The 19,270-nt window shown below is 35.3% G+C and overlaps 5 protein-coding genes across 9 annotated transcripts; 2 read left to right on the top strand and 3 right to left on the bottom strand.

Annotated features, from left to right (window-relative positions):
• Nucleotides 1-1,570: 1,570 nt before the first annotated feature.
• On the top strand, nucleotides 1,571-3,654 carry LOC108849119 (putative F-box protein At1g71320). The gene is made up of 2 exons (XM_018622630.2): nucleotides 1,571-2,789; nucleotides 2,954-3,654. The coding sequence occupies exons 1-2, from the start codon at nucleotides 1,847-1,849 to the stop codon at nucleotides 3,589-3,591; spliced, it is 1,581 nt and encodes a 526-aa protein (XP_018478132.2). The 5' UTR covers nucleotides 1,571-1,846; the 3' UTR covers nucleotides 3,592-3,654.
• Nucleotides 3,655-5,432: 1,778 nt separating this feature from the next.
• Nucleotides 5,433-6,560, top strand: LOC108844089 (uncharacterized). Its single transcript, XM_018617295.2, has one exon. It carries the CDS (start codon nucleotides 5,511-5,513, stop codon nucleotides 6,360-6,362), a length of 852 nt encoding a protein of 283 aa, XP_018472797.2. The 5' UTR covers nucleotides 5,433-5,510; the 3' UTR covers nucleotides 6,363-6,560.
• Nucleotides 6,561-7,242: 682 nt separating this feature from the next.
• Nucleotides 7,243-10,183, bottom strand: LOC108809619 (uncharacterized). Its single transcript, XM_056990782.1, has 7 exons — nucleotides 10,094-10,183; nucleotides 9,129-9,503; nucleotides 8,948-9,063; nucleotides 8,594-8,867; nucleotides 7,876-8,286; nucleotides 7,682-7,794; nucleotides 7,243-7,599 (listed from the first exon to the last, which is right to left on the bottom strand). Exons 1-7 carry the CDS (start codon nucleotides 10,181-10,183, stop codon nucleotides 7,395-7,397), a joined length of 1,584 nt encoding a protein of 527 aa, XP_056846762.1. The 3' UTR covers nucleotides 7,243-7,394.
• Nucleotides 10,184-11,809: 1,626 nt separating this feature from the next.
• LOC108839195 (lon protease homolog 4, chloroplastic/mitochondrial-like) lies at nucleotides 11,810-14,469 on the bottom strand. Its single transcript, XM_056988360.1, has 11 exons — nucleotides 14,396-14,469; nucleotides 14,278-14,310; nucleotides 14,158-14,190; nucleotides 14,035-14,085; nucleotides 13,666-13,843; nucleotides 13,485-13,575; nucleotides 13,276-13,412; nucleotides 12,992-13,096; nucleotides 12,799-12,909; nucleotides 12,466-12,735; nucleotides 11,810-12,335 (listed from the first exon to the last, which is right to left on the bottom strand). The coding sequence occupies exons 5-11, from the start codon at nucleotides 13,669-13,671 to the stop codon at nucleotides 12,009-12,011; spliced, it is 1,047 nt and encodes a 348-aa protein (XP_056844340.1). The 5' UTR covers nucleotides 13,672-13,843; nucleotides 14,035-14,085; nucleotides 14,158-14,190; nucleotides 14,278-14,310; nucleotides 14,396-14,469; the 3' UTR covers nucleotides 11,810-12,008.
• Nucleotides 14,470-16,625: 2,156 nt separating this feature from the next.
• Nucleotides 16,626-18,336, bottom strand: LOC130496348 (zeaxanthin epoxidase, chloroplastic-like). 5 transcript variants are annotated; one of them, XM_056988364.1, is made up of 5 exons: nucleotides 17,779-18,336; nucleotides 17,545-17,668; nucleotides 17,356-17,426; nucleotides 17,055-17,239; nucleotides 16,626-16,962 (listed from the first exon to the last, which is right to left on the bottom strand). In XM_056988364.1, exons 1-5 carry the CDS (start codon nucleotides 17,836-17,838, stop codon nucleotides 16,731-16,733), a joined length of 672 nt encoding a protein of 223 aa, XP_056844344.1. In that variant the 5' UTR covers nucleotides 17,839-18,336; the 3' UTR covers nucleotides 16,626-16,730. The 5 variants fall into 5 exon arrangements, with proteins under 5 accessions (XP_056844344.1, XP_056844346.1, XP_056844350.1 ...); XM_056988366.1 differs by having other exon boundaries at nucleotides 17,055-17,236; nucleotides 17,779-18,334; XM_056988370.1 differs by having other exon boundaries at nucleotides 17,545-17,698; nucleotides 17,779-17,920.
• Nucleotides 18,337-19,270: the final 934 nt, after the last annotated feature.

The following is a 19,270-nucleotide window of genomic DNA, read 5'->3' as shown; positions in this document are numbered from 1 at the left end:
ATATAGATTAAGTTGGATATCCTCTTACTTTAATTATTTTCAAAAAATTCTCGAATAATCTTTTAAATATAAAATGAACTAAATAAAACTCTAAATATAAAGTTGAAAACTTGTGGAAGCACCGTGGCTTAGTGGTCAAGGTTTAAAGACTTCTACACCTAAGTCTGGGGTTCGAATCCCAGGCGACGCAGTTTCTACACCAGAAGGTCTGGGTTTCAATTCCCGGAGAAGGCGAATTATGCAAAATATTGGAGACAAATTTTACAAGGGATCTTCAGCATGGCGCAAGGAATACCGTCAGGAATGGATCTCATAGGGCGGCTCAGGGTGATGCAGTCAGACATGAATTCTCATAAGGCAGGGAGAATGGTAAACATGACAAATAAACTTTGACGAAACAGAGAAATAAAATCCGTTTAAGACAACTCCAAGTTTTGACAGAGACTAAGACAGCAAAATAAGCAAAATTCAAATCCAGGATACAAAATCCTCTTTGGACACTAGAGTTTTTTTAGTTTTGTTGGTGTGAGCTAACCTCTGAACCAACAACTAATCATCAAATTGCTTTGACATTCCAATGGCTTATTTTTTTTTAACGCCGGATTTTATTATTAAGCCTTTAAGGTAAATTGTTCTAAACAATGAGAACTATCAAAACAAAAGTAGAAAAGGGATACACCAGTAGGGATCCAAAGTAAAATAACACACATCTTGCTTATGGATGACTAAAGATTATCACATAAAAAACTCCATATTTGCTTTTGGAATAGCTGAATCTCAAGGGAGACTATCTTCGTATTGATCCAAAAACACCACGCTTCAGACTGAATTGAGAACGATTGTCACTCTCTTTTTAATACTCCAGTAGGAGCCACTGAGATAAGACAACTCTTTATATTGCTCTATTGCTGATAATAGAGTTAAAGAGATTACCGTTCCATAGAATTTGATACTGCTTTTTGAAGTAACCATAATTTGCAGCAAAAACTCCATCACCATCACATGAGAAACCATCAATGATTGAAGCCGGTAAGACCCGTAGGCACCATCCGCAGTAGATCTGTCAATTACTTTTTCTAAACGGTTCAATTGAACCGAAACCTTTGTTTTTCCAATTCTATTGGAAGAAACATACAAAAGAACAATAAAAAACTTTACCAGATTTAAAATAAATTGGCAATCGAATAAACTAAAAACCAGAAGTAAATCAGATCAAAAAAAGAGAAGCAGAACGAATCAAACAAGCCGATGACAGAGATGTTGAAGCTTCCTGCCATCAGCTTGAAACTATTAAAAATCTTTTTTTTCTCTCTTGACGGCCAGGGTTTTCCTCTCTGATCCAATGGCTTATTTTAGATAACAACTAGAGTTTGATCGGCATGTACTATATATTAATTGAGAATATCGTATTTAAGGTAACAATAAAAGTCCAAAAATGATCCAAACTGTAAATTTCTCTTATTAATTTACTGAGTATCGACACTTTCCTATATTGATTTATTCAAACAACTATATATGGACGTATGCTAACATAAATTACTACAGATTACTTTCCTGACATGTGTATGCAAAAAAAGGAAGGCCGGATCAACAACAATAATTATATAACTAAAAGATATCAATTACATAGATACATGCCAACATTAAATATTACAGATTATTTTCTTTCCTTTATTTTGTTATTTGTTTAAGGCAATTAGGTTAGAATAGCTTGTGAGATACACATATAACAAAAAAAAAGTTTCTTTTGTCGGTTCCTCTGTATAACATTCTCTCCCCTATAAAACATGTTTATTCTTTTAACTTAACGCATAAAAACAATTCCTGAACTGTACTTGTCTGTGCCATGGGAGAGCCGAAGACAACTAGTTGGGAAACTTTGGCGACCGCCACACAAGTTCCTGCTCCTCCTGACCTCTCTCATTTTAAGAAGCGTTTATCTGCAAGCAAGGTACATCGCAGGCAACACATAAAAGAAGAAAAGAAAGATGTTCAGAACAACTCACTCAACGAGGAGGAAGGACCTCGCAGGCAACTGAGAGAAAAAGAAGAGAAAGATGAGAGAACTGTACTTGTCTGTGCCATGGGAGAGCCGAAGACAACTACTTGGGAAACTTTGGCGACCGACACACAAGTTCCTACTCCTCCTGACCTATCTCATTTTAAGAAGCGTTTATCTGCAAACAAGGTACATCGCAGGCAACACATAAAAGAAGAAAAGAAAGATGTTCAGAACAACTCACTCAACGAGGAGGAAGGACCTCGCAGGCAACTGAGAGAAAAAGAAGAGAAAGATGTTCAGAACAACTCACGCAACCAAGAGGAAAGACCTCGTGTCATCCAAGTGGTAATTACAGATCATATAATAGAAGGCTTGCTTCTCGAGCGTCTTCCTGAGAAGTCCCTATGTAGATTCAAATCTGTGTCGAAACAATGGAAATCAACGATCGAGTCAAGCTATCTCGCCAAGAAACGTCTTGCTCGATATCCAAATCCGAGACTCCTTGTTCTTCGATTGGAAATGTCTACTGATCGCTGTTCAAGAACCATATTTCTGGAGAATATTTCAAAAGATCATCACGATCACAACAAAATCATCATTTATACTCACCGGTTCCCACATCCAGTTCCAACTAATTATGGCAATGAGAATATTGGTAGGATAATGGGGTATTGCAACGGTTTTGTCTGCATCTACGATTCGGGGTACATTTATCTGCTCAACCCCGCAACAAGAAGACTCCGGATCCTGTCTCCTACGGTTTTACTAGAGTATACCGGCCGGTCAGGTACGAACCACTTATATTTATAAATTTTATTAATTTAGATTATTATTTACTGATTAGGTTTTACACAATTATAATACATTTGATCAAAGGTAGCTGACGTATATAGTTTTAAACTTTAACATATATTTTATTTTATATTTGGCAATGTCTTCTTTTTTTCTTAGGTTGGTCTCGTGAGTTGCCAATTAGTGTGGGATTTGGAAGAGATATAACTACAGGAGCATACAAAGTAATCTTGATGTATTTATTTGATCGTATTTTTGTCAAGGCCGAAGTCTTTAACCTCAACAACGGGGAACGAGGATACACTTTTTTCCCCCCTTTCTATCATGAACTTAGCAACGATAAATTATCAGTGTTTGCAAATGGATCGCTTTTTTGGCTGTCATGGCTGGAAACGTCAGCTTTCATGTGCCGGAAGAAACTTCCAAAGCTTGGTGCCATAGATCTTCACACTGAAAAATTTCGTGATGTGTTACTACCGTGTTGGTACACCGAACACTCGGAAAGTGTCTACTTATGGAGCCTAAGAGAACGTTTATGCCTATCTGATGTGCTACAATATCCGAATATGTACGTTTGGTGTTTGCAGCAAGAAGATCCGAGTGTGAAGTGGGAAAAGATCCTTTCTGTTAACATGTCAAGTTTGGATTGTTTAGATCCAAATTATTGGAAGCTTGGTCTTGCTGCTTGTGATCTTAGGCGTACAAGAAATGAGCCACATGACAACTTTTTGGAGCATGTCAGAAAAGAACACCGTAGAACCGTGTTGTATACGGAGAACTTGTTTTCTTCGCTCTAGTTTCATGCTATATGTTTCAAGCATAGAACAAGAATAATCAAACTAGTTTTTTTTTTCCTTTAATTAATGATTGTTTTTTGTTGGTTTATGTTTAGTTACTTGTGTTGGGGCGGGCACTTCAGTTATTTTATTAGTTCGGTTCGGTTTTGGTTCGGTTTGGTTAGTTTGGGTCTAAAATTTTTCCAGCTGAAGTAAACCGTAGTTAGCTCGGTTTGGATCGGTTTCGGTTTGATTTATTTCGGTTCGGTTTATATTCGGTTTAGTTTATATTTGGTTTGGTTTAATCGTATTTCCTTTAGTTTACTTTTTTTTACGAAAAATCATATTTTATTGTCATGAAATAATCGCGTTGGTCATAAGAAAAGTTTAAGTATGTAAATTAAAAGAGACGCTGTGGAGATTCGAGAAGAATTTTTTTTTCTTTTAATTAAACTTGGTTTAGGTTTTAGTTTTAGCCTTTAGGGTTTAGAAACGTGAAAAATGTTTAGACTTTTCCTTTTTCTTTAATCAAATCTTTTAAATTTTGATGAAAATATACGCTACTGAAAAAAAAAAACTAAATTACATGGACTTAATCTTAGGATTTTAATATCTTGATACTACTAATATTTTTAATTTAAATAATTATAAAAACACTTTGGTTTATCGGTTCGGTTTTAAACCGAACTGAACTGAACCGTTTGGGTTGGAGAAATATGCAACCGAATGATTTGAAATGAACTATGGTTTGGTTCGAATCGGTTTTGATTTGGTCGGTTCGGTTCAACTCGGTTCGGTTCAATTCGGTTCGGTTCGGTTTTTTTGCCCACTCCTTCTTTACCATGTGCTATTGAATCTTATAAAACTTAATGAATTCCTACTTTTTGAGTAATTTATTGAACAACCTAATTTGAATTTTATAGAGACAGTGTGATCAACATGTCTAGTTAGTATATAATAATAATGTCAGCTCTAATGGTAGAATTTAAACAAGTATGTAGAATTAGAAAATTAGAAATATTGAAAAAGTTGAAAGAAAAGAGGAGACATTATGAGTGAGATATTTAAGTAGGACTGGGACGGATCCGGATATTCCGAAAAGTTTAGGATATCCGGATTCGGTTCGGTCGTTCGGATTTATTAATCTATAGATTTAGTATTCTGATCTAGATATGGAACTTCCAGATATCCGGAACCCGGATATTCGTCTATATATTATATTACCCGTAAATATCCGGATTCTGATCTGTAAAAATAATTAAAAAAAAAAAATCTTGTAAAAGATTAAACTTCTAAAATAATACATAAAATAAATACTTAACCAAATATTTATAAATATAAGATGAATATAATTTTAAACATTAAAATATAATATTATTAAATATTTTAAAAATAAATGTTAATATATCAAATAAAATTATTAATAAAAAATTTTAAAATTAATATATTTTAAAAATATGGATCGAGATATCCGAATATCAAAATTAAAAGATCCGGATCTGGATTAGGTTTTTACTATCTGAATCCGAACGTTATAAATATCTTATTTTTGGAGCGGATCCTGACCGAATCTGAGACAATAAATCTCATGCCTAGTTTTGATTGCTCAAAAATTTGAATCTTTTGTCTAAAGATCTAAGTCTAAGCTTTCTATTGTTAAAACTTAAAATAGAAGTTTGGTTTCATATTCTAGTAAAGAGATAAATTGGTTTTTATCGGATGGATTTTTGAACTCTGTTTTTTTTTTTTTTTTTCAACATCAACATTCTTTTTTTTTTGTAACATTAACATTCATTTCACCAAATACATGGATACAAAGATTTTCGAACTCTGTTTATTTGTCCCAAAGACAGCATTTACAAGATTGAAGTAAGAAAAAAACAAGGGTCCCAAAAAACAAATCAAATAGGTCATCGGAGACACGACACAACACGACAACAATGAGTTTCTCGGTGGTCTTGTTCCACAATCCCTACTCTGCAACACAAACCTTACCCTTCACTACCATCTTCACAATCTCATCATCATCTTTTAGACCAAGAAGAAGACTATCTTCTTCAACAAATCGCATCTTCCCTATCAACCAACCAAAACCCATAACCAAAACGCTCCAAACCCAAACCCTAGCCGCCAGAGACACAATCATAGACTTCGGCAAGCACAAGGGCAAAATGCTCGGCTCTTTGCCTTCCTCTTACCTCAAATGGGTCTCCAAGAATCTACGCGCAGGAGACACTGAGTACTGGGCAAAGCTTGCAGACGAAGTGCTCGAGGACGATGTTTATAAAGACAGAATTGAGTGGGAGTTTGCAGAGAAAGTCCTCCATGGAAGTGATGAGAGCATCAAAGAGAAGCAAAACAGAGGAGATGTAAGCTCTGTTTCCATGTTGTTGGAGATTAGCGAGAGGTTTGGTTGGGACAATGAGGATAAGATTGGTTGGAGCAAAGTCAACTTCGAGCTTTTGGGGACAAGCAGAGGTGGTCGAATTCCTAGGTTAGGAGAGAGTAGAGGAGATATGGTAAGAAGAAGAAGAAGAGAGGTCAAGAAGAAGGAGGGAGAGGAGGAAGATGGTAGTGGGTGGAGGAGAAGAGAGAGGCGTGAGAGGATGAGGCAGAGTCTTGGGAGAGAGAAGGAGAATGTTGATGGCAAAACTGTGAATAGGAGTGATCAGAAGGGTGTTTTGGGAAGGTTAGAAGAAGTAGAGAAGCAAATTGAGCCAAAGATTCATAGTCCATTCCCAGGACGTGAGTCTCTGTTGAAGAAAGTTATGAACAAGAGAAGGTCTCAATGACATGACATAGAGTCTGTTGTTTCCTTTGATTAAGTTTGCATTTCACATTGTTCACTAGAAGCAGAGTAAAAGCAGTTCCTTTGTGTATTCATCTCAAGTGTATTGAAGAATGTTATGAACAAGAGGAGGTCTCAATGACACATAAGAGTATGTTGTTCCTTTTGATTGAGTTTACATTAAGCAAAGTAAAGGCAGTTCCTTTGTGTATTTGAAAGATCAAAACTCAAGTTCAATTTGGTCAGAATAAAATTTAACATTCTTTGAAAAAAAACAAAACTCAAGTTCAAGTAACATCCTAATTATTTACATACTCCTCAGCATCCAAGATCAGAATCCATAATCTGTAAGTTAACAACTCTGTGCACAGAGAGTTAGATTTTAGAAACAAGACTTTTAGTGCATGCTTATTTCCATTTACATGCAATAGGCTCATGATAATTATAAATCACAGTACAAGTAGCATACTAGAGAGAGAGGGCAGCCTTTTTAGGCAACCGGAGGAGGAAGGACATGTTCCTGTGAGGTATCAACTACAGCAGACTGCTACATTGTAAAAACCAGGGTAAGTTGTGAAAGGGTCAAGCTTTGCTTCAAGGAGATTTGAGCTTTGAGAGAAAGCAAGAAAATAATAGCCTATCATGTCTTTGTTTCCTCCTACAGGCTTTGGAGCTAGAACCAGGCAGGCAAGAAAAAATGAGAACATAATGCATAGAAATACTCCACAGGTTTGTATCTATATACTAAAAGTAAGAACCACAGAGTTAGCCATCAACTTCAACACATAAGAGGAAGCAAACACAAGATTGTTACATGTACAACAAGTAAAAAAGACTTGTACATGCAATCATTAAAATCAATGGTCGACCATGTTATTATATACAACGAGTAACCGAGTTCTGAAGATGCATTTTCTGCATTACAAAGACACCAAGAAGAGTATATACAACACGTAAAAAAAGACCTAAAGAGGACAAATCTATATATGGAAGCAGAAAAAAAAAGAAGAAGCTAGCGGTTCTCTACACTCAGTCATTAATTGTTGCTGCTCTCGTGGCTACCGTTGAACTGTGTTGCCATCATGTTGCTCTTGCCGTCTCCATAGCCAATGTCGTTGAAGTAAAGATCATACAGAGTTGGAAACTTAACGTTGATCAGTTGTGACCAAAACCTATCGCCTGCCACAAGCTTCTTCATACTCTTTTGCAGAACTCCAGGAGCAAAATGAAGTGTATGCATCCTGACATTGTGACATATAATAAGATCATGTATAGAGTTGGAATCACTTTTAAATGTTACCAAGAAAGGCAAAAAAAAAAAACCTGTTACGAGAAGCAGAGTGATTAAGTGTGAAATCTTGATCCAACTTTTGCCACAGAGTGTGTGTTAGCGCCTGTGGATTAGTCTCTATGAAGAACGTTGGAGGTTTTCTCAACTATTTGAGAAAAACATCATAATCATTAGAAGGCTCTCAAGAGTCTATCGACCGATGTGTATAAAGTTATGTATAGGTTACCTCGACACTCAGGATTCCGGTTTGATCATCTGGATGATACCATGGTTTAAGAGACAAGACATCACACCATTGCATCTCAATCTTCCTCTTCCTTCTCGTTGTTTCTGCTGCTGCTGTTGTTACGTCTTCGAGACACTCCCACATGATCTTTTTATGTGGAAAATAGATTTTAGCCTTGAGATCCTGCTCGTAGACTGCGTCGCGGGTCCATTCACCAATTGTGATCTTTGAGATTGGAAAACTCATAGGTTTTGTTTTTTCAGGCGGAGTTGAGTTGGACTGTTGTTCTTGTTGTTGTTGGAGTGGAGTTGAGTTGGACTGATGTTGTTGTTGTTGTTGTTGGAGTGATTCAATCTGCTTGACAAAGTCTGGAGTGATTGTTAGAGCCAAGTTTAAAGGTCCACTCTTTACCTGAAAAAAAAAAAAAACAACCGTTGAAATTAATAATAAGATTTCCAAAATAAAAAATAAAATAAATAGACGAATATGTAATCGTTAAAGAGAGTACAATTATACTAACAATATCTGAGAAGGATAGCCATTAAAAAAAATAACTTGAAAACCCTAATCAAGATCAAGAATTATTAATATATCACAATAAAAACAGAGAGTAATCTTTTATCAAAAAAAAAAAGAAAAGAAAAACAGAGGATGAAACAGAGTACAATGGCTGATAAGAGAGAAAGGACTTCACTTAGCAGAGTAAAAATAACGTGACCTTGTCCGGTGACGATCCGCCATTGTTGGAAGCTTCAAGTTCTTCTCGGGATCTCTTCATCGAATGTGGAACCACCTCTTTCTCTCTCTCTCTGATCTCTCTCTCTGCCATCATGTTGTTCTCACTGTTTCCATTTCCATAGCTAGTGTCGAAGTAAAGATCTTCTCGAGTTGGGAAATTGACTTTGAACAGTTGTGACCAAAACCTATCGCCTGACACAAGCTTCTTCATATTCTCTTGCAGAACTCCAGTAGCAAAATGAAGTGTATGCATCCTGTTGTAACATAATAAAGATCATGTATAGAGTTGGAATCACTTTTAAATGTTACTAAGAAAGGCAAAAAACAAAAGAACCTGTTACGGGAAGCAGCGTGATTAAGTGTGAAATCTTGATCCAACTTTTGCCACAGAGTGTGTGTTAGCGCCTGTGGATTATTAGTCTCTATGAAGAACGTTGGAGGTTTTCTCAACTGTTGGGAAAACATCATAATCATTAGCAGGCTCTCAACTGTATAAGTTATGTATAAGTAAGTACCTCGACACTAAGGATTCCGGTTTGATCATGTGGATGATACCATGGTTTAAGAGACAAGACATCACCCCATCGCATCTCAATCTTCCTCTTCCTTCTCGTTGTTTCTGCTGCTGCTGTTGTTACGTCTTCGAGACACTCCCACATGATCTTTTTATGTCGAAAATAGATTTTAGCCTTGAGATCCTGCTCGTATACTGCTTTGTGGGTCCATTCACCAATTGTGATCTTTGTGATTGGAAAACTCATTGGTTTTGTCTTTCCAGGAGGAGTTGGGTTGGACTGATGTTGTTGTTGTTGTTGCTGTTGGAGTGATTCAATCTGCTTGATAAACTCTGGAGTGATTGTTAGAGCCAAGTTTAAAGGTGGGTACTTAACCTGAAAAAAAAAAAAACAACCATTAAAATTAATAATAAAATTTCCAAAATAAAAATTAAATAAAAGACGAATATGTAGTCGTTAAAGAGTAGAGTTACTAATGATATCCGAGAAGGATAACGATTTAAAAATAACTTGAAAACCCTAATCAAGATCAAGAAAATGTTTATTACTATATCTAGACACAAGAAAAAACAGAGTACAATGGATGTAAGGGCTGAGCAGAGTAGATATAAGTTTATAACTAATAACGATGATATCAGAGAGATAAACCATAACCGACAACTTGAAAAAAGATCAAGAAAATGGCGAAAACAGAGGATGAAGCAAAGTTCAGGAAAAAGAGTACAATGGCGAAGAAGAGAGAAAGGATTTAGCAGAGTAGATATAAGATTAAAACTAGTGAAGGTGTCTGAGGGATAAACCATAACGAAATAACTTGAAAACCCTAATCAAGAACAAGAAAATGCTTATTTCTATATCAAAAGAAAACAGAGGAACAAGCAGAGTTCAGAAAACAGAGTGCAACGGCGGAGAAAAGAGAAAGGACTTAACAGAGTAGAAATAAAGTGAGCAAAGTAGAGAGAGACCTCTTCACCAACATCAAGAGATCCAGTGATCTTGTTCGGTGATGATCCGCCATTGTTGGAAGCTTCAAGTTCTTCTCGGGATCTCTCCATCGCACCTCTTTCTCTCTAGCTCTGATCTCTTTTTCTCTCTCTCTGTATCAAATGTGTTTGTTACGTAGTTCTGATTTTGCCTCGCTTCATGATGATTGATCATATATATTACGTTTTTTTAAAGGCCCGTTAAAGTCGGGTCCGCCCCGTTTGGATCCACCATTGTACCGGGTCGAAAACTTTTTATCCGCTCCTTATGACAAAATCAGGTCTATCGTTTTCTACGAGTTTACATTAACAGCATATTATTATGATTCTGAACCTTTTGACAAAAAAAAAATGATTATGAAATTTTAACCTAGTGTATTTGTATCTTCTCCTCTATTAAAAGGGAAGTTCCAATTTCTATCTAATATAAAATAGTCATAATAATTTATTTTTCTTCAAAATAGTCATAATAGATCTATATAGACAATTACATTTATTTGATTATTTACATTAGTATATTAAATATATTATATCTAAATAATTAAAAGGACTAATAACAAATCAATTTTAACTGTAATTTTAACTTTTACTTTTAGCAATAACAAAATCCATACAAACCTATGATTTTTTTGTGTTCTGTTTATATATTATTTTATGATTTAGTTGAAATACCTTTTGTTAACATTATTTATTATTATTTTATAATATTTTAAAGTAATATAAAGTTTTAAAATGTAAAATTTAGAGTTTAAAATATTATTTTAATTATTATTATTTTTTGAATTATACAGGGATATCCTGACCCACATAAGTGTTTCAGACTAGTTACATGTTGTCACGTGTCGGTTCTTTATCCTTGACGAAACCGAAATGTTAATTCTCCAGTGGCCGGAATTCGAACCCTAGTGGCTTCACCGTATTGAGTTTTTTCCCCTCAAGTTAATCATAACCAAACCACAAATTCTGGTTTTTATGTTAATTATTAATAGTTTAATTTAAGTTATTTTGTAAAATTTAAGATATATATGAAAAATATTGACTAAATTTAAGTGACTTTGGGTGTGTCGTGTCTTTTTAGATATTAAATATTCGAACCTGATATCGATCCGAAAATTACAGGTATATTACATATATTGAAATTATATATCCGAACCGACCCGGTTTTGACAAGATCCGATCCTGGACCGATCCGAAAGTTTATAGGTATCCATATGGGTCTAAATTTTCAGGATCCGGAAGATTCGGACCCGACAGGACCCGATCCTAACCCGATCCAAAGACCCGGATACCCAAACTTAATTTTCTTTCTAAAATATTTTTTTTTGTGACAAAAACTTAAAAATAGTTTATTCGAGAGAGTTTCCCAAAATTATAAGATCAGCCTGTGGAAATACATACCAATAGTCAGTGTTCAAGAAAGCTCTAGGCGCTAAGCGGGCGGCGACTTAACGCCTAGCGCGTAGAACGACTAAACGAACGCCTAGATTATTAGTTAAGCGGTCTAGGCGTTTATAAATTATAGCAATATATTAAATATATGTAATATTTTATATTTAATAGTAAAAACTATTATTTATATATGATAAAAATTATTTTCATAAGAATATATATTACAATATATTAATTATTATAATTTATGAATAATAAATTATATATTATTTATTATTACAATATTATAATTATCTAGGCGGTTTAAAGAGTAATCGTCATGGTCTTTTAACGCCTAGCGTCTAAGCGCCGTCTAGACAACCGCCTAGACCGCTTTTTACAACACAGCCGATAGTATATAGTAGAAACAACAACAGAGGAAGATCCTAAGTGATATTTGCTCAAAAAACAAAAAAAAAAGGAAGATCCCAAGTGAAAGTGACATTCTTCTAATGGTCATAGCCAAAGGCTAGCTCGAAGATCTGCTCATATTCATCGACGAAATGAACATCAATAGAGCTTTCCTCAAGATCCTCAAAACCTCCTCCTGCTCATAGAGCTTCTCGCCTTCGAAAACCGGTTTACCTACATAATCTGAAAGGTTTGATTCGTCAATAGTAAACTTTTCAGCTACCGCTCTGCTCTTCTCGCTCATTGGACCCCCACCAAGTGCGTATTCTAGTTCCTGTAATCGTAAATATTCATGTAGCATCTCAATGGATCCTTCACCAGAGGACTTTAAATCAGTCATAGCCGCTTTGGAGGATGCTTGTTGGCGCACAAGTTTAAGAGCAATCTGTTAGTAAACCAATATAATTTCAGATTGCTTGGCATCCAAGTTAAAAAAAAACTTTGGAATATATTGTGCAAGTTCAGATTGCTTGGCACCCAAGTTAAGAGGTTTGTACTATATTTAGCGAACTTACCTTGCGAAAAATCTTTTCAATCTGCTTCTGGAGATTTCTGACTCCTGCTTCTCTGCAGTAGTTTTCTATCAAGAAAAGAAGAGCTTTGTCGCTCACATCAACCTGTTCAGGCTTAATGCCACATTTCTTTTGTACAGTTTTCACCAAATAGTCTCTAGTAATATGCATTTTCTCATCGGCAGTGTACCCTGCGAGTTCTATAACTTCCATTCTGTCTAGTAGAGGACCTGGAAGCCTATCTATATTGTTTGCAGTGCATACAAACAAAACCTACAACCAAAAATTTTGATTAGAATGAAAATCCAAAAAAATTGAATAAGAAAAAGAGAGTACCTTTGATAAGTCGATAGGAACATCAAGAAAGTAATCTAGAAAATGTGAATTTTGCTCTGGATCCAGAAGCTCCAACAACGCACCCTCTGGATCTTTACTACCCTTTCCAAGCTGCCAGTGAACCAAGTGACAATCGTTGCAAATAATCTCAAAAGCTAAAAATCCAATTCAAGAGTCCTCCTAGCTTAGCTACCTTGTCAATCTCATCGAGCAGAACAAGAGGATTCTCTGTTCCCACTTCCTTTAGACATTCCACCATCTTTCCGGGAGCGGCACCAATGTATACTCTACGGTCCCCCTATAGGTGAACACATTGTAGATGACATGTTATAAAAATATTCCAGTTCTCTAGTGTTTTTGTTGGAAAAAGACCACACATCGGAAACTTAAGAAAAAATTAATTAATATATATATATATACATAAGTTTGCGATGTAGAGTTCTTTTCTCCAACAGTTTTTGTCATGTAGTAGTATACCTTAATCTGGGAACTATCAGATAGTCCTCCAACAGCGAGCCGAAAGAACTTGCGGTCCAGGGCACGCGCAACAGAGCGAGCAATGCTAGTTTTTCCTACCCCAGGAGGGCCAGAGAGACAAATGATCTTCCCCTTCCCTGTTTCACAAAAAAAAAAAAAGAGAGTTCAGTTTCACAATTTATATAAATAGAAAAAGGCAAAGAGACGACCTTCTGGATTTCCCGTAAGTTCTCCCACAGCAATAAACTCTAGTATTCTTTCTTTTACATCACGTAATCCGTAGTGATCCTCGTCAAGAATCTTTTCTGCCCGTAAGACATCAAAATTATCATCACTGCAAAACAAATAAATCAAGTGTTTTATAACTCTCCTAAAAAAATGGCAAATTACCTGCATTCTCCCCAAGGCAACGCTGTCAACCAATCAAGGTAGTTATAGATACTATTGGTGCTACGGCAATCTTTATCTCCGCTATCAAGTTTTTCAAACATTTCTTCCATGACTTTTGCTACATGTTTTGGAATTTTCTCCATAATAAGTTTCCTGTCAACCCTTTCCCTAAACTTGCCTGCAGAGAATAAGAGACTTTATAAGCTTCACTCGCTTAATAGAAATATGCCGGCCCTGAGATTTTAGCAATTTAGTAAATGTTTCATTTTTTTTAACAGGAGGTTTATATCTATGCAATTTTCCTCAAAATATTTGGGGACATAGACAAATGTTTCATTGAAAATATTCCTATAGTAGTAAACGACTAACCAGAACGACGATTTTTTTTTACGTATTTAGCAGAACCAGACTGCTCCTGCACTGAGACACTTATAAGTCATACAAAACATCATACGCTTAACATAAATGTAATTTGTGTGGCGAGCTGAAAACCTTTTTGTCTTCAACAGTCTTAAGTGTGGATTCCTATATATGAATGCAAAGAGATAAGGATTTAATCATTCTAGATAAAACATATCAACTACAAAAAAAAATTCTTGACTAGCTGAAAACCTTCTTGTCTTCAACAGTTTTTGCTGCGGATTCCTATATATTACGAATGAAAAGAGATGAGGATTCATCGTATATAAAAATCATATCATGTACAAAAATATCTAGTAGCATGAGTCACCGGGAAAATGGAGGCATGAAACACTTGAATATTGTTAATTTCCACTTGTTTTTTAATCAAGTCTAGACGCTTATGAACCTGGATTGAAAGAAACCAATATGAGAAGCATACGGAAAATGGTATACACACTAAATTCTAGGGCTTTTATCACAACCAACCTAAGAATTGTAGTCAATTGCAAAACCAACCCCTTTTTTTTTCTCATTACTATTCATCTATGAATTTTCCAAACCATCCTTATGTTTTCGAAATATTTACAAAACTGCCATTATTTTTATTTTTCTTAATAAAATCGAAAATTAGTAAAAACCAATTACACCCTAAGTATCTTTTCTTATTTACAACAATGCCATCATCTTCAATTTTGCAACCACCATTGAACCACCATGTTTGAGCTCATAAAAGCTCAATAACTCAATTTTAACCACTTTTTCTTTTCTCTAACTCAACAAATCTTTCATTTCCTCTACATTTCTATCTAAAAAACTCTCACAACTTTCATTTTCATCTCACAAATTTCACATTTTCGAGTTTCTTCATTAGTAAATCGTCAAAGATGCTTCCTTTTGCTCAGTTTATGAGTTTGGACGGTTGAAAGGGTCGGAATCGAGGTTCACACCGGAAAAAGGTAACTGTTTACATGGTTTTCACCACTTTTTCAGTCTGTGTCGCGATGGTAGACTACTTTATATGTCTACACAAATGTGTAGACGTACGATTCCGTCTATTTGTCAACGAACAAGTCAGTTTCGCAATTGACCTTTTTAACTTTTTTTTGTAACGCAGACTTCTCCAGCAGTCTACATCCTTACCTTTGACTACAAAAACAAAAATCTACGTAGACCTACCAAGACAGCTACGTAAAAGAGGTTAGTTTTACATTTGACCTCACTTTTGACTTTCTTAAGTAGACTTCAAAAGAAGTCTACGAAATGTAGGCTGCCAAAGAAGTCTACTTAAGGTCAGTTTTGCATTTGATCAAAACATTGACTTCGTTGAATATGTTAGTTTTGTATTTGACTAAAATGTTTTTAAATTGTAGACTTCTAGTGCAATCTACGCATTTTTCACAAAAAAATATAGACTGTTCGTGAAGTCTACATATTTATTTTGGTCAAATACAAAACCAACCCATGGGTTTTGAAGTTAGACCTTATGCGAAGTCTACGAATTTGTAGACTACATATGAAATCTACATTCGAAAGTCAAACAATGGTCAATTGCAAAACCAACCTATGGGTTTTGAAGTTAGACCTTATGCGACGTCTACGAAACATGTAGACTACATGTGAAATCTACCTTTGAAAGTCAAAACTTGGGTGAATTCTGGTCAATAATAAAAACTAACCTTTTTAATGTGGTAGACTAAAACGGAAGTCTAAATGTATAAAGTCAAAACTTGGATGAGTTTCTGGTCAAATAAAAAAAGTAACCCGTAAAATTTTCAATTGCAAAACTAACCCAAAAAGTAGACTGACAAGGACGTCTACACTGTCGTAGACTGACACGAACGTCTACACTGTCGTAGACTGATTGAAAAGTCTACGTAGGAAAATAAATTAAAACTGAATTTATGTATTATTCATAAAATTTATTCTAGATTTTTTTGTTTGAAAGTGTGTGTTAGTTAATCCTAATAGGTTGGAGTGATTTTGAAAAGAAAAACTGTTGTAGTTATGAAATTATAATACTTTTGGTTTGAGTACATAGTTTGCTAATAAGTGTTGACGTCTTTGTAAGTCTACATCTATAAAAAAAATTTAACATAGAATGCTTCAGTTACTTATTTTATACAGAGAATGAGTGGTGAAAAACTCTTTTATAGCAGTTTGTGATATGGTCGTTGAGTTAAGGTATTTCTTACCAAATCTATGTTGATCAGCTCGTATGATGATCAAGTCATCTCAAAGAGCATTTCTTTGCCAAGTTTGGGTTGTAATTGTAAGTCTCATGTTATTTTATTTTCATTCTTGCAAAATAATACCATTCACAGTTTTATCACATGTTATATGAGATCAACACTTGATATTGTACCACTTGATATTGTACTACGGTGGACACAAGAGTCTGAATACAGCAGTAAGTTTTTTGTCATCTTCTTGTTAAATAATATTAACTACAGTTTGTTCACATGTTCAGTGAGATCAACACTTGATAACAACAAAAATTTCAAGTACTACCGAGGATACAAGGTGTTGAACTGAGCCAAATGAAGCAAAGCAAAGTAAAATAAAAAGATTCCTAAATAGAGATTTTATTAAGATTATTTAAAAGAATCAATCAGAATAAACGTTAGGAGTTGACTATACAAGACAAAAACACTAAGTCCCCTCTTTTAAGAAAAAAACGTCATTTTTTTGAAGTTTTGCTTTGAATACAACATACCCAACAGACTCAATAACAGCCGGTACAAAATCTGCAATGCCACTATAACAAGTGTAGCCTGAGTAAGTAGCTTCACTTCTACCAAACAAGTTAGTCCTAACCTATACACCAAAAACAATATCACCCGAGTCACAGGAAGTCCTCGTGACACCGCAGGAGTGAAAGTATCAAACTTGATAAACCTGACAATGAAAATCAAAGGATATATTGCGTTCACGAATCCTAAGCAATTGAGTAATAAAAGATAACAACTTTACAAGTAAACTTTGCTTACCAAGCACCAGAGACACCGTCGACAAGACCGTTAATCCGATCACCGATGATACAGCCAGCGTCCATAACTTCTTCAGCAACGGGAACATCAATGGCTTCCAAAGCAGCCAATGTGTTGCTCTGTATCTGAGAAGGACCTTTTAACAGTTTGCTCTCTCTACTTTGATTGTTCCCGTAGCTTCCCTGCTTCCCAACAGATGCAACAGCAACAACACAAAGACAAGACAAGAAGATCAATATCATCTTATAACTTTAGCTAGTGTCATATACATACACAAACATGGATTTTTAAACATGTTTACCACGAGAAACAGGAACTTGAACCAACTGCATCTCAGGGCAAGCAGCTTTAGCCTCTGCACCTCGCATAGAACTGCAAATTTCACCATAAAAGAGTGATCTTTTAATCTAAACACAACATATCTAGTTAAAACAAAGTCTCTTACAGATCTCATAGATCAATAGAATGTCGAATCTAAGAAAGCGTGTACCTTTATTAACCGGTGGTATCCCAGATCTGCCTTGACGCTCTTCTCTCTTCATTGATGAGCGTACGAGTTTACCTGATGCGCCGCCGTATCTGCCTCCTCCGGTCATCTTCTTCGTCGTAGACGGCTAATAATTTCAAAGTTTCTCGCTCTCTAGCTGTTAAACCTAAAACCACATAAACAAGATCCAGAAAATGAAAGCACAAACGGAGAGATTTAGACAAGAGTTTTACTTACAACTCGACGGTGAATAGGTTTCAGAGAGGAGCAGAGCCTCTGCAAGCTGACAACTTTCATAGCCTCAACAATCACACTAGCAAGAGCACCAGAAAAGGTTTAGAAAGTTAAGGAAAAAAATCAAGAACATGAAGAAACAATTAGGGAGAGAGGATCTTGGTCGATTTGACCACAAAACAAGCAAAGCCTGTGGAGCGTTGTTTGGAGCTTTTGCATATTGAAAATTCTGCCTGTTCGATTTTGTCAGAGGAGCTGAAGAGGGTGGAGTGGAGGAGTCCTTTAGAGTATCAATTAGGGCGGCAAGAGATTTTTCATCCTAAGCGATCGATGAAGGGAATAGTCGAGGAGGCTCACTTTCATAGAGACAGAGCACAACGAGCAGATCTGGTGGGAGGTTAGGAAGCTTGATAATGGCCATGAAGAATAGAAGAGGAGGGAGAGAGAAGTGAATAGAAAAGGAGGGAGAGAGAAGTGAATGGAAGAGGAGGGAGAGAGAAAGAATATGGATAGATCTGAAATAATTTTGGTTGGGAGGGAGAATGAAAACTTTTTGATAAGTCTTTGCGGGAAAATGAAATAATTTGGGGGTTGGGAGGGAGAATGAAAATAGACCGACAAAGACGTCTATAGATTTATAGATTCTATTGTAGGTCTACGAAACCCTAAACCACAAATCTCAAATTCTAAATAGTTTGTTTGATATTCAAAAAGTGTCATTTACTGTATCAAATATCAAAATTACACAAAATATAAACTACTAAACATTAATAAACAGATCTAAGTCAATAAAACCAAAAAAAAAATCAAAATCTAAAGTCTAATTCTAAAAATCTACCACTAAAAGACCTATCATGTTATAACCTTTTGTTTCTAAACTATGAACATTGTTTATATCATAGATACCAATTTAGTATATATTCTTTAAAATTGTTCAGTTATATAAAATTTTAATATATTTACTTCATATTATTCATTATATTGATGATTAGTTAAAATCTATCACAATAATTATTTTTAAACAATTTTAAAACAAAATATTAGATAAACTTTTGGTGTAGACTACACATCAAGTCTACAGATTAGACTTCGCTGGAGGTCTAAAAGTATGTAGACTTCCTTCTTCTACATGTAGACTTCCAAAAGGATAGAAACGTAAATACCTCTCCGTTTTTTTGTTTGTTCATAAGGACTAAATAGTATTTTCATCTTCCATTTAGGTTGGTTCTGCATTTGACTGAAATTGGGGTACACCAATGCATTTGACTTCAATATTTAGGTTGTTTTTAGCAATTCTCCCCTAAATTCTACTTGTTTTCTAACCAATTGCAGAGTCAAGACCAGACGCTTATGTACCTGAAACCAATATCAGAAGAGAAGCTTACTAAAAATGGAATGTCGTATAGTTTTGAGTTAACTTCAGCATAAAAAAGGTAATAGGTAAACAACTTACATCCAATTCTTCAAGAACCTCCTGAATTTTATGTTTGTTAGT

Source organism: Raphanus sativus, chromosome 1 (assembly GCF_000801105.2).
Source record: "Raphanus sativus cultivar WK10039 chromosome 1, ASM80110v3, whole genome shotgun sequence".
In the NCBI taxonomy this organism is placed as follows: domain Eukaryota; kingdom Viridiplantae; phylum Streptophyta; class Magnoliopsida; order Brassicales; family Brassicaceae; genus Raphanus; species Raphanus sativus.
This window is presented reverse-complemented; position numbering and strand designations above follow the sequence as displayed.

What these genes read in the sequence shown, in the direction of transcription:
- LOC108844089 (XM_018617295.2), top strand. Translation starts at nt 5,511, where the DNA reads ATGAGTTTCTCGGTGGTCTTGTTCCACAATCCCTACTCTGCAACACAA.
- LOC108809619 (XM_056990782.1), bottom strand. Translation starts at nt 10,183, where the DNA reads ATGGAGAGATCCCGAGAAGAACTTGAAGCTTCCAACAATGGCGGATCA. An exon ending in GCGGATCGTCACCGGACAAG is followed by an intron (nt 8,287 to 8,593) that starts GTCACGTTATTT and finishes TTTTTTTTTCAG; the next exon opens with GTAAAGAGTGGACCTTTAAA. An exon ending in CACTCTGCTTCTCGTAACAG is followed by an intron (nt 7,600 to 7,681) that starts GTTTTTTTTTTT and finishes TCACAATGTCAG; the next exon opens with GATGCATACACTTCATTTTG.
- LOC108849119 (XM_018622630.2), top strand. Translation starts at nt 1,847, where the DNA reads ATGGGAGAGCCGAAGACAACTAGTTGGGAAACTTTGGCGACCGCCACA. An exon ending in AGAGTATACCGGCCGGTCAG is followed by an intron (nt 2,790 to 2,953) that starts GTACGAACCACT and finishes TTTTTTTCTTAG; the next exon opens with GTTGGTCTCGTGAGTTGCCA.
- LOC130496348 (XM_056988364.1), bottom strand. Translation starts at nt 17,838, where the DNA reads ATGAAAGTTGTCAGCTTGCAGAGGCTCTGCTCCTCTCTGAAACCTATT. An exon ending in AACCTATTCACCGTCGAGTT is followed by an intron (nt 17,669 to 17,778) that starts GTAAGTAAAACT and finishes TGAAATTATTAG; the next exon opens with CCGTCTACGACGAAGAAGAT. An exon ending in TCAAGTTCCTGTTTCTCGTG is followed by an intron (nt 17,240 to 17,355) that starts GTAAACATGTTT and finishes TCTGTTGGGAAG; the next exon opens with CAGGGAAGCTACGGGAACAA.
- LOC108839195 (XM_056988360.1), bottom strand. An exon ending in CTGATAGTTCCCAGATTAAG is followed by an intron (nt 13,097 to 13,275) that starts GTATACTACTAC and finishes GTTCACCTATAG; the next exon opens with GGGGACCGTAGAGTATACAT. An exon ending in TTGAAAAGATTTTTCGCAAG is followed by an intron (nt 12,336 to 12,465) that starts GTAAGTTCGCTA and finishes GTTTACTAACAG; the next exon opens with ATTGCTCTTAAACTTGTGCG.